Source organism: Nelumbo nucifera, chromosome 6 (assembly GCF_055504915.1).
Source record: "Nelumbo nucifera cultivar China Antique chromosome 6, China Antique-T2T, whole genome shotgun sequence".
Lineage (NCBI taxonomy): Eukaryota > Viridiplantae > Streptophyta > Magnoliopsida > Proteales > Nelumbonaceae > Nelumbo > Nelumbo nucifera.
Window position 1 is genome coordinate 17992965 of NC_142654.1, and position 13299 is coordinate 18006263.

Sequence of the window (13299 nt, forward strand, 5' to 3'; positions counted from 1 at the left end):
TACCAAAAATTATCCAAGATTTTCAGCAGATGATCTTCACCCAATTTCAAACTGAAATCCAAATTTTTCAATTAGATAATGCCAAAGAATATTTCCATAGTGATCTTACGGAGTTTTTTGCTTCGCGTGGTTCACTTCACCGTAGCTCTTGTGCCCAAACACCACAACAAAATGGTGTTGTTGAAATAAAGAACCGACACCTTCTTGAAGTGGCCCGGGGTTACTATTTCATAGGAATGTCTCGAAACGTTTTTGGCTTGATGCTGTCCTTTGTGCTACCTATCTCATCAACTGTATGCCCTCTCGTTGGTTAGAGTGCAAAGCTCCACATCAGCTTCTTTTTCCTAAGGCTCCCCTTCTTTCTATTCTTCCTCGTGTGTTTGATTGTCGTTGTTTTGTTCAAAATCTATCACCCACTCGTGGAAAATTAGATCTCATGTCATTCCTTGCATCTTCTTGGGGTACTCTTTCACTCAGAAGGGATACCGGTGCTTTGATCCTGTTTCTCAGAAATTTTATGTTTCTATGGATGCCTCCTTCTTTGAGAGTGAGCCTTTCTTCCCTATTTCTCCTCAGGGGGAGTGTAGGAATGAGGAGAAACTGGTTCAGCTCCCTCCTCTTCCTAATCCTCCTCCCTTTCATGTCTTCTTTCGTCGTCACAAAGGCCAACCATGTTCAAGAGCTATGGGGCACCTAGAAGTTGTACCACCAATGCCACAGACTCTCCGGGGGCAGGTCATACCCATTCAGGTACCTTGGTTCTTGTTGATGTTCCTGACCCTATTGCTATTGATACTTCTGTTGCTAATGACCTTGACCTTCCTATTGCTCACTGGAAAGGTGTTAGATCTTGCACCACTAAACACCCCATTTCCCACTTTGTTTCCTATGAAAACATTTCACCCTCCTTTCGGGACTTTCTCTCTTCCATTGACAATGTTAATATCCCTAAGAATGTGGTAGAAGCTCTTTCGGTACCTGAATGGACAAATGCTATGAAGGAAGAAATTAATGCGTTACATAAAAATGGCACGTGGGCACTAGTAGATCTTCCTGAGGGGAAGGATCCAATTGGATGTAAATGGGTTTTCACAGTTAAACACAGGGTTGATGGCATGGTGGAGCGGTATAAACCTCGTTTAGTAGCAAAGGGGTTTACACAAGTGTATGGAGTAGATTATGCAGAAACATTTGCACCTGTTGCTAAGATGAACTGCATTAGAGTCCTTTTCTCCCTAGCTGCTAATCTTGACTGGGATCTCCATTAGCTTGACATCAAGAATGCCTTTCTGAATGGTGACCTTGAAGAGGAAGTATACATAGTACAATCCCCTGGTTTTCGGGATCAAGGTAATGAACAGAAAGTGTGCAGGTTAAAGAAATCATTATATGGGCTGAAACAATCACCAAGAGCCTGTTTCAGTACGTTCCATGTAGCAGTACAACAAAGAGGACACAAGCAATGTCAATCTGATTGCTTATGAAAAGAGGGGAAGGGAAAATTGCAGCACTGATAGTATATGTTTATGATATAGTTATCACTGGTGATTGGAAGGATGAAATTCAGAAGTTGAAGAATTTTCTTGCTACCCAGTTTGAAGTGAAGGATCTAGGTCCTTTAAGGTACTTCCTTAGGATTGAAGTGGCCTACTCACAAAAGGGTATCTTCATTTCCCAAAGAAAGTATGTCCTAGATCTACTCCAGGATACAGGAAAATTGGGAGTGAAGCCAGTTGATTCCCTTATTGATCCTAACCACAAACTAGGTGACTGTCAAAGTGAACCCATCAAGGATGTGAAACAATTCCAGAGACTTGTAGGAAGATTGTTATATCTTTCTATGACTCGAACAGGCATAGCTTATGTAGTGAGTGTTCTTAGCTAGTTCATGCATGCCCCTAAGACTACCCATCTTGAAGCAGCAGAAAAAGTTCTCAGATATCTTAAGAAGTTCCCAAGTGCAGGCTTGTTGTTTCAAAAGCATGGACATTTGAAAGTTGAAGTGTATACTGATGCAAATTAGGCAAGATCCCTGAATGGCGGAAAGCCAACTAGTGGCTATTGTACCTTTATAGGAGGTAATCTAGTTACCTGGAGAAGCAAAAAGCAGAATGTGGTAGCTAGATCTAGTGTTGAAGCTGAATATCGGGCAATGTCTCATGGAGTGGCTGAAATTATGTGGCTAAAAAATTTGTTGAGTGAGTTGGGTTTTCCAGTTGATGGACCTATGACCCTATTCTGTGATAACAAAGCAGCCATAAACATTGCTGCTAATCTAGTGCTGCATGATAGAACTAAACACATCAAAGTCGACAAACACTTTATCAGAGAAAAGGTCGTCACAGGGGAAGTGTGTACTCCTTATGTTAGCTCTGAAGATCAACTTGCAGACATCTTTACAAAAGGGCTACACCACTCATGGCATCATAATTTATGTGACAAGTTGGGCATGATTGACATCTATGTCCCAACTTGAGGGGGAGTGTTAAAAGCTGTTAATTCTCTAAGTATAGTACTACAGGGGTACTATTGTAAATTTCTCCTTTTATTTTTTTATATCCTGTCGCCCTAGTATATATACCAAAAGCTGGCACCGCCAGCAGTACATTTGGCTCTCAGATCTCTCTTCTCTCTTCTTCTCTCTCTCTTATCTCTTCCTCTCTTCTTCTCTCCTGCATAACAGTTTAATCCCTAAACCTTTGATCAACCCAAAATCTTTGAATCTTCCTGGCTATGGGCAATCTCCAAGATTCCATAAGTCTTGGGTAGCAACAGCCAACAGGACTCTCCAATAACCTCCAAGAATCAGGCAAACAAGACTGAAATCTCCAGCCCTAAGAAGTTCTCATGCAGCCGGCTGGACCAAGCCCACATGAGAACCCTATTACAAACCCTAGACTTGGCTATGATACCAAGGTGGCTGAATGGGTTCACGGCCGATCTACGTTCTGATGTGAATTCAACAAAGAGAAAAGAGAAGAAGAGAACAGAGAAGAGAAAGAGAAAGAGAATGAGAAAAAAGGGGTGCAGTTATTGTGTTCCTGCCACCCCACTATTAGCATTTATATCTTAGCAAATTAAAGAGCAGTACAAAGGCACTAATACCCCTGCCACCCAAACAAGAAAAGAAAAAAATAATAACAGCAACTAATAAAAAAAAAAAAACAGAAGACCATAACATAAAACATAAGGAGCGACCACACCAGTTTATTGTACTGTGCCTCTACAGTATTATGCAAGGTTCAAAATATCAATACACCCTGAAATGCCGAAAGAGGTGTATTGATACTTTGAACCTTGTGCCTTTTTATTTTTTTAGTTTTTTTCAAAATTTTAGAGGGGGCCATTTTTTATGTGTTTTAATTATTAAAAAAGTATCTTAAAACACCTTAAATTAGGTGTAATGGAAACTAAAAGATACGTATTTATTGAAATGTTGAACCTTGGTATTATGTTTTCAACCATACAAAGGTGGAAAGATATGTATGGCTTTTTCAAGGCTATAAATTCGCAGTAGAGAAGAGTGGAAAAAGGACACAAACTTTTTTAAACTAACCGATGTCCCGATTCCTTGAACTGTTTTGAGATTTGCAGATTGAATAAAAAATTCATATCACAAGGTAATATACTCACAGAGAACTTCATGGGCAGTTAGCCGTTTTTTGGGGTCTCTTACAAGCATTTTTCGGACCAGATCTTTTGCACTCTCAGAGATGCTAGGCCATGGATCTGATACAAAGTCAAGCTCACCTTTTAAAACCTGTTCAAAGATTCCCTGCTCCGTTTCTGTACAAGAATATTGGAATAACAAAAAATAAAATAAAATTAGATATGCTTGCTATATCAATGTTAGTCAGTAGAAGAAAAAAAGAGAGATAAAATCCTTACCATCCCAAAATGGAGGGACGCCACTTAGTAAAATATAAATAATTACCCCTGCACTCCAAACATCACATTCTGGACCATAATGCTTTCGCAAAACTTCTGGGGCAACATAATAAGGACTTCCAACCACATCAGTAAATGTTTCCCCTGAAGAATATTTTATTAATTTTTTATCAATGTGGGATGACACATAAAATCTTTTTAACTAAAAAATAAGAAAAATCTAGTATCAACTGCACTGAGAGTCCAGAACTATAACTTTCTTGCATCCATATGGTGAAATTATGCTCTGAACACTCAAAAAACGTTTTTCATGTGGACGTGGAAATGGATCTAGTACATATTTTGCAGAAATAAAGTTGCATGGTAAACAAAAAGGCATAATATTTTGAAATGTAATATGAACCTAACTGTAATATAGCAGGATCCACAGGCCAAAAGGTCCAAACCCAAAGGCATAAGAAGGTCAATGGAGAATTCAACCAAGCTCACAGTTCTAGGACTCCAGAGCCACTTTAAGTAGGCTATCCACCCTATGGCAATTCAACAATGATCTTGCATGGTTTACAAGATATGTGTTAGGTTCCTGCCCAACTCAGATACTACTTCGAGAGAGTGTAATCTCCTAAGAAGCGAGAATGAGAGAGAGAGAGAGAGAGAGAGAGCAGATCTATTCGAACTCAAGGTAACCTCTCTTATTCCCAGCCCACTTATTTATACTTGTACAATGACATCTGTAGTAGTTCAAGAATCAAAATTAAGAATTCAAGAATCCCACTTGCATTAGTTAGTTTGTTGTACAACAGATTTAACCCCACGTGTTTTCTTCCTTGAGTAGACCTTCTGGATAATTGGTTTGCTTTGTTTTTGGTTTCTAACAGGTCCCCCACCCCCGAAGCATCCTCATCTGCAAGGGTGAAGTGAGGAAATTGTTGGCACAGCAGTGAACAGTCTTCCCATGTAGCATCTTCTTGAGGCAGAAATCTTTGCCAAGTGACTAGAGCTTCCTGAATCAGCTGTTTGTTCTTCTGTACCCATATGTAATCTAGTACTTTTTGGCAAGGGAACCTATACAAGATTTGTAAAGGTTTCCTTACCTTTCCCTACTTTTTCCTTCAAACCAAACACAACCTAATTTTTCTTCTCTTTTCTAACTTTATTCTCAGGTTTTCATACTACTTTTCTAAAGACCCATCCTATTTTAGATGGGCCTAGGATACCCCTATTGCATCTGTCAAAATTAGGTTTGATTGAGTTAACTGGTGGAGGTTCACATTGAGAGTGAACAAAAACTCTCATAACGGAGGAGTTTGCAACCAGCTGATTACTTTCTAATAATGTTACCAGTGGAAATGAGTAAAATATCTCCACTATTCTAATCCAAATTATCCAATAAACCACTTCCATAGTGATATTGTCTATGATAACTCTCCTATCTTCGGCGTTTATCTCTGAATAATCTCCCATTCCCTTCTTCCCAAATGGATGAAAACACTGCTGCCCTAGTGCATCTCCATAATATTTTCCCTCTCTTGTTGTTTGATTGAACAAGGCATTATTGAATGGAGCCACCAGTTCTGATGGAGGGATCCACTGCACCCAAAAAGATCAAAAACCCAATCCCAAATACTATATGCAAATGAACAAGAGATTAGCATATGATAAGTACCTTCCCAGCTGCAGCTCATAATTGTTTACATGAGAAAAACAGAAAAAAATGACCAGAATACAAGAAACAATCCAGAAACCAAGATTTTATGCATCGACAGAAACAATTTGTAAACTCAACCAAAAGTCTACAGACTCTACACCCAAAATCCTTTGTATTGTTCATAATATAGCCATGTTTGACATTGACAGAAGCTACTCATAATGTTTACATGAGCAAGTATGCATTATGTTGCTAATGACTCCTTATTTGGTCAGAGGCTAAATTAGATGATATTGTTAAAATGGCTTACAGATAGATTTGTCCTCAACATGGTCAAGTCTGACATCTATTTTTCAGCCACAAGGGAATAATGCATACAATGTGTGGTTTACAGTACAATGGTAAGCATAATTTATAACCGTGGTAATCCTTTTATGTTCTATGTCCTAAGGAGTATCCTTGCCTTCTATTCATTGCACTGTGGTTGCAAAGAAAATGAGAGAAAAGGAAAGAAGAGAAATGAGAATAAGAAAAAAATAAAATTATAGAAACAAAAGATTTTTCTGTTATTTGTTTGTGCATGAAAATTAAAAGGAAATTTACAAAGTTTTTGTTGATTATGAATTCATAAGCAATCTCATCAACCATATTGACACTTTTGTGCTCTTTAGAAGGTATTAATTTCCATGTCTTCATCTTCCACAGAATCGCTTATACTTATACAACAACTCAGAACTCCTATGAACCACTTTCATCTCCTGCCCTTATCTCTTGTATTTGTTACCTCCTCATGACAACAAAAGGGAGAGGATAACTCATGTTCAGAAAATTTAAGCACATACATTCTACAGGAATTAATAGCTATACAGCAAAAAAAGACAATCTTGTAATTGACAGCATAGAGTTGTGCGGCTTGTGCCATACAGGAATGTTTAATGTCTCACAGAAAAGACAGAAATAATAAGAAATCGAAAAAATACCAATGAAATGTGATGTTTAATTGTCTTCTAAGACAGATACTCAACAGATATCTGTCCCAACTAATCAGTCTAATCATTATAAGACTGATACATAATATAAAAATGGTTTGTTTCAATCAATCAAGTTCTATCACTTTAAATTTCCCCCAACCACTAGGCAGTTGGGAATATCCAACTATTAAGAATTCCATACTATATTTTATGTTTCAAGCTTAATTTCTATTACTTATTTATTTGGAAAATAAAAGGGAGAAAACAATTTCTAACTTGAGCATTAGCCGCAAAGATCATGCATGATCCTTCAGATTTATCAAAGATACAGGTCCTCTAATCAGTCAAAAATATTGTGCATTGTCTTTCTTAGAAAATGTATGAAATCAAGCAAAACCCAACTGTTCAAAGGCAAAAACTTAGGAGGCTAGAACAAAACTCTTATATTATTCTTGGTTTGTGCACAGCATAGATGACCCTCAACTGGGTTGAGAACAGATTTGCATGTTTGATGGAGAAAGAAAGAGTAGCACGTTCAGTAGATAGAAAATCATATTGTGTTCGTTGCAGGACCAAAAGCATTGGAGTCTTAAAGATGCATAAGGAGGCAAAAAAGTAAGACCTGGAGTTGCAACCAAACCATTTCTTTCAATTACTTTTTGCCTCCTGCTTGTCTGTTAACTGCTTTAGATTAGTTTTGAAAGATAATTTTAGCAATAAAAGTAGAACCAAATAATTCACATTGATGACCAAGAAACACCTCAGATGTCATTTTCACACCCTGGTTAATACAATGCTATCCACAAAATTGAAGAAGTATGGATGAAGTGAATATGTGTTTCTAGAGTGTTTATGATCACAGAGCAATTCCATAAAGCAGTTATAAGAGCAGAAATTCTTATATAGAAGAATGTTGGCAGCCAACAGCACCATGTTCATAGAAGAGTATCTGAATAAGGATGCTGAGAATATATGGAAAGAGTGGAAAGGATAGAATTAGAAATTAATTAATTGTTGGAACATAAAAATAACCCCAATATGTAACAATGAGAGAAAATAAAATAGAATATTTTTGCCATGTGTACGGAATGATATGAATTGCACCATAGAGGAGACTGATTTGGTGCAAGTTGAGCTAGGGGAAGGGTGAAAAGGAAATAAGTTGAGAAGTAGGAAAAGGCCTAAGGGCTCACAGTTAGGAAAAGAAATCAATCCTGAGATATCAGAATGACAAAACAATATTCACGTATCTGACATGGATAATTAGATAAATCTTTGTAAAATCGAATTGAGTTTATTACATGTTTTTACTGTTTTTAGCCAAACTAACAGACAATGATTACTTAAACATATTAGATTAGAAGATAGAACTTACAAAAGAATTTTTTTGGCCAAAAAAAAGCCTCCAAATGCATACAACAAAACCACTTTGCTTAATATATAATATATTAGATCTTTTTCCATGACATCAATTAATGCCTTCCATAATAACTTGTGGATAAAGAAAACTGAGAACCATACTTATAAGTTGACTGAATCTCTCACTGACAGGCCTAGGGGAAAAACAACCTTAATTTTTTTTATGTTTTAGTCTAAAAATTGGAATGAGATTTATCATTTCCAACCATATAAAATCACAAAACCAAGGTAGCCATTACCTCGTATCATCTATTTATACCCATGTAGATTGTAGACTAAGTTGTGATGGATGGAGACAGTTCTAAGGATGCCATGTTCAAGAAAATTCTCTGAAAGCACTCTTGCTACAGCCATTGAATTCATGGTACAGCTTGAAATTATTCAACTTAATACAATGTCATAATACAACTTCAAACACAGAAAATGAAAGCTATATCATGTCCTAACACATTGGCAGTGAAGCCTCTAAGGCATAGTGCCTTACCCAATCTAACCATAGCTTTTCACTTTTTTACTGCATAAGATCCAGTCTTGACCATCTAATGCAGGGGTGTTTTCGTAATTTTAACCTGCCCCATGTGGTCCTGGGCTATAACATCTTGTTCCTCTAGTTTATTAGTGCTTCTCTTTCATTTTTCAGTTTGTTTGCATTTGTAGGTAGAAAGTTATTGTGAACAATATTCCAGATCACACAAGTCACTCTTTTTTTTTTGAAGAAAAAAATAGATATATTCTCTTCCTCTTGGTTCCAATGGATGAAAAAATAAAAGATTCCAATGAATGAAGATTTCTTGAAAGTTCTTTTGCAAGTTTGCTGTATGGAGTGATTCTAGGACCCTTAGAGTGAGTGATTCATTGGCATTTCTTTCTCTTTTCTCTTTCTCCTCTCTCTCTCTCTACTCTTCTCTCTTTATATCTTGTGTCTGTTAATTCTAGTCCTCTACATCACCACCACATACTCTAGCTAATATGCTTTGATTGCTTTCAAAATATATAAAAAGAGAAACTACAACCACAATACTTAATCAATCAAAAGTCCTAGTGTCCTTAAAAAAGGTCATTACCAAATATTGGTCCCAGCTATCTGGGATCTTGGGAGGGGTAGACTAGGATATGGACCTAACCTTTGGCATTTTTTTCACAAAGTGATTGCTCTCAACCTCAAGCATGCATTCTCACATTTGTCAGCCTGATATTTTACCATTACAAAGTAATGTTCCCTCCTGAGTCCTTATTGAAAGTAAATAAATTGTGTTAATAAATCTAAAACCAATTGTTTTTATAATACCTTTCATTCACAAGCATTTTAGCTTCATGCAGTCCTACAAAAATGGTTTGGACTTTAGAACTAAATGGCATTTACAATTACACATCCTTTTGACAACTAATAATTGAAAAGTACAATATACTGAGATTTTTTTTATTTATGTACTACTAGTACATTATTTATGTAACTTTATTAGGGTCATTGCTTGGTGCAAATGTGCAATGGTACAGATTCAAGTCTGAGAGTGGCCACTTCATGTGGAATAGTCCTCTAGGTTACATCTATATCCAGTCCACCCCTCCCTACACCTTGAATAGCCAGGACAAGCATTGGGTAATGACTTTTTTTATGTATCTTTCATTCTTTTTGAAATTATTCATTGTTGATTATTGCATTTCAAAATTTGTTATAGGCAAAGAAGGAATTAAATAAATTTAGCGGTTTGTTCTACACCTTCTTAGAGCAAATATCTATACCCAAATAATGAACCCAAAAGTTTAAATTATTGAAGCCAATCATGCAACATAGCATTGATAGAACATTTATCAAAAAAAAAAAAAAAAAACATAGCATTGATAGAAAAATCATGTAAGATGGACTATTCAGAAAACCAAAATAAATCGGTGCTTTTTATCTTTAATTTTTGGTGCATAAATAGGACTAGAACACTAGTCGGCAAGTATTCCAAAAGCAACACTTCAAACTTAAGAATGTAAGCGTAAAAAGAGACTCTCAAACATGTACCTGGCCTAAAAAATATTGACAGTCCAAAGTCAATTGTTTTAAGCAGTGCGTTATCTCCCTGGCTGACAAATAGAAAATTCTCAGGCTTCAGGTCTCGATGCATGACACCCAAGGAATGGCATGCTTCAACAACACCAACTATAACTCTCGCAAGCTCAGCTGCCTGTTTTTCTGAATAATGCCCCCTCTGAATAATCCTGTCGAAGAGTTCTCCACCAGCACACAACTCCATAACGACATGAACTCCAACAGCATCCTCAAAAGCACCCACAATTGAGATGATATTTGGGTGGCCTGCTAAGTGATGCATTATCTGAATTTCTCTTCTCACATCTTCTACATCCTCTGCAGTTGTGAGCTTTCTTTTTGCGATCGTCTTGCATGCAAATTCCTTCCCAGTTCCTTTCTCCAGACAGTAAAAGGTTGTGCCAAATTGCCCTTGTCCGAGCTTCCGCCCCAAACTGTATTTCTCCTTCAGAATCTCAGTCTTCCTCTGTAACACAGAATCTATGTTAAGCCCTACACTTGCCATTCTCTTAAAATTTGGAGGTTTCTTAGGTTTTGTGGGTTCCACTGGTTTAGCTTCCTGCACTTTTTCACCTGGCTTATCAGAACTTATTGCTTCTACACGCTTAGGTACCTCTTCACTGATCGTAACTGGTTCAGGTGGTGTACTTTGGACAGGCAGAGCAGTTTGAGATTCTTTCGGGGCAGAGGTCGCTGCAGCAGCAGCAGAAGCCTTACTGCTACCATCCGCTTCCTTTTGAGTAGGGACCAATTCCTCGGTCCCACGTTGTCGCCACACTGCAGCTGAGACCGACTGTAAGAATCCATTGTTCCCCACGTTCGGTCCAACACATGTGTTCCCCATCAAAAATATATCTCAAATCCTTCTGAATTCTCTTTCTTGATTTCCAACATCGAAATCCAACCTTCTCAATCCCATCAAAGAGTAACGTAAAAAAGAAAAGGCCTAATTTCGTCAGACCAGACACCTCAAGAAGACAACCCTTAAATATTTCAGTATTCCGGTGAAAAACAACGTAGCTCGAAAATCTAACTGCAACCCAATACGTTGCATGGAAATTAAAGGTCGACCTTGTCAATCAAAATGCAGCTAATGTGGACGATAGTATGGAAGAAAGGGAAGATTTTTTTTTCTCTCCCCTTATCGGTAGAGTTTATTGATTGCTCGTCGCAGAAGTAATTTGTATATGAAAAACGATGCCCACCAAAATCAAAAACGAAATAGAGAAACAATGTGATTCAAGTTACAGATTTTCAAAAAGATCGTGAAATGTAAGATCAAATTCTTCTGTAAAATTGAATATAATACAAATAAACAATGAGAAAAAAAAACAGAAAAAAATTGACAAAAATAAGCTATTACTCAATAAATTTTCTCGCAGAATAATCAAATTCGCAAGAAAAAAACAACGGAAACTCAATTCGGTAAGCAAAAATTCAAACTTGCCGATCCAAAACGTAATGAATACAAAAAAGAATCAAGAATAATGTTTTCTACGTCAAGATTCTCATTCGAATAAACAGAAATATTGAATTTCGGAAACAATTTGATAAATGAAATAATAACGAAAAACCGCAAATTTTGTGGAAAAAAAAAGAAAAATACAATAAATTGGAATGCAGGGAATAAATATTACAAAAAAGGGGGAAAAGAAAAAAATAATAAATAAATTCAGGGTGAAGATGAACACAGTACCGGATCAAATTTTCTTTCCCAAGTTTTTGAGTCGAAAAGGAGAAGAAGAAGATGCAGATGTCGCTTTATTTCTGTGTTTTATTTTTTTTATTTATTTTTTAATTTTTAATTTTTAGGCTGGGAAGAGAAGGAGAGAAACAGGCTTCTCCGCTACAAACCCCAGTCACCAGGTTTACGTTGGTTCCCATATTTTAATGGGCGCCCTATTTTAATTAATATTTATTAAATAACATAAAAACACTGCATTTTGTATTTTCGTTTAGTGTGATTTGATTGGGTCCCACCTACCACGCTGGAGGGATGCAATTGGATTGGAATCTGAAACCCGCGAAAAAAGAATCTGGCTCGGCCCAGCCCAATCCTGGACCAAACCTAAGAATTGACCTCATTGGTCATTGCATAGGCTGGCTCAAACCATTTATATCTATACCAATATATAAAAGTGTTGATGTAAATTGGAGGGTTTTTTTTATTAAAATTATCTTTTGATTTTTTATGTGAGAATGAGTATAAAAGTCATTTTATTACAATTTTAATGGATATTAAAATATTTATATTTGTGTATTTGGTTGAAAATATAACTTCAATTATTACTTTCCACCTTATTTAATCCCCTCTCATTAAGTTGTATACTTAAAGTATTAACTCCAATTTTTTCTTATTAAATTATATATTTAAGTTATTTTTCACTAATAAATACTATCAATTAGATCTATATCAATATAGTTAACAATATAAACACATCTATTTTAAAAATGACTAAAAAAGAATATCATTATTTATCCAAGTGGTGGCTAAGTAATTCAACCATCTAAATCAAATTGATCAACCTATGAAGTTATAGTTAGGTAGTAAAATTTTTAAAATATAAGTAAATATATCAACTTACAAAAAATGCAAAAGAAAATATGCACAAATGTAATATTTTTATTAATCAAAATAGAGTATAAGTGTAATAAACAATAATTATTTTTATTGATACTGAAAATGAAATACATAATTTAGAACTGACCAAAAATGAAATTATCTTATTGCTTGATAAAGACCAATAGTTCAAGTTTTTTATCAATTGTGTTAACATTTAATTTTATAAATAAGTAATAACAATATTAAATGTTGCTTCACATTTCCAGAAGTCGTTGAATCAGTCCCCTCAAATAACAGTAAAGTTAAGCCCCTTCCAATGTTTGCTTCATTCCAATGAAAGTCGTTGTATCTTCCAAAGTTAATTAGTTCCAAAATCAGTCGATACCTCTCCCAAGGTGAGTTAATGTGAGTCTCAGTTCAATGTACGTCGGTTCACCTTCAACCGACTCCATCTACTATATATATCCCCCTTCTATATTGCTTTGGTTCATCAGAGAAAAATATCAGAATACAACTTCAAATCTTTTCTCTCGATCCACTAAGTTTTCTTCTGTTTTCCTATCATATTTTTTACTGTTTTTACTGTTACTATCATCCGCAAATCATCAGTGGTATCAGAGCTCGTTCGATCAATCTCTTGGGCGTGATTTCTTCTAAACATTATGTGTGCAAAAGCCAATCGTTCCACCCTTTCTCTTCCAATCTTCAATGGAGAAAACTATGACTTCTGGTCCATCAAAATGAAGACATATTTTCGGTCACAAAGTTTATG

General features: G+C 36.0%; 1 protein-coding gene across 1 annotated transcript in view; it reads right to left on the reverse strand.

The window, feature by feature from the left end:
- Window positions 1-11832, reverse strand: part of LOC104591028 (calcium-dependent protein kinase 20-like) — a 30048-nt gene extending 18216 nt beyond the window's left edge. The window contains exons 1-3 of the mRNA XM_010249802.3: window positions 9938-11832; window positions 3889-4032; window positions 3634-3786 (exon numbers count right to left, since the gene is read on the reverse strand). Coding sequence (XP_010248104.1) covers window positions 3634-3786; window positions 3889-4032; window positions 9938-10808 — 1168 coding nt within the window. The 5' untranslated portion in view covers window positions 10809-11832. The remainder of the gene's footprint in view (window positions 1-3633; window positions 3787-3888; window positions 4033-9937) is intronic.
- Between the last annotated feature and the right edge of the window lie 1467 nt (window positions 11833-13299).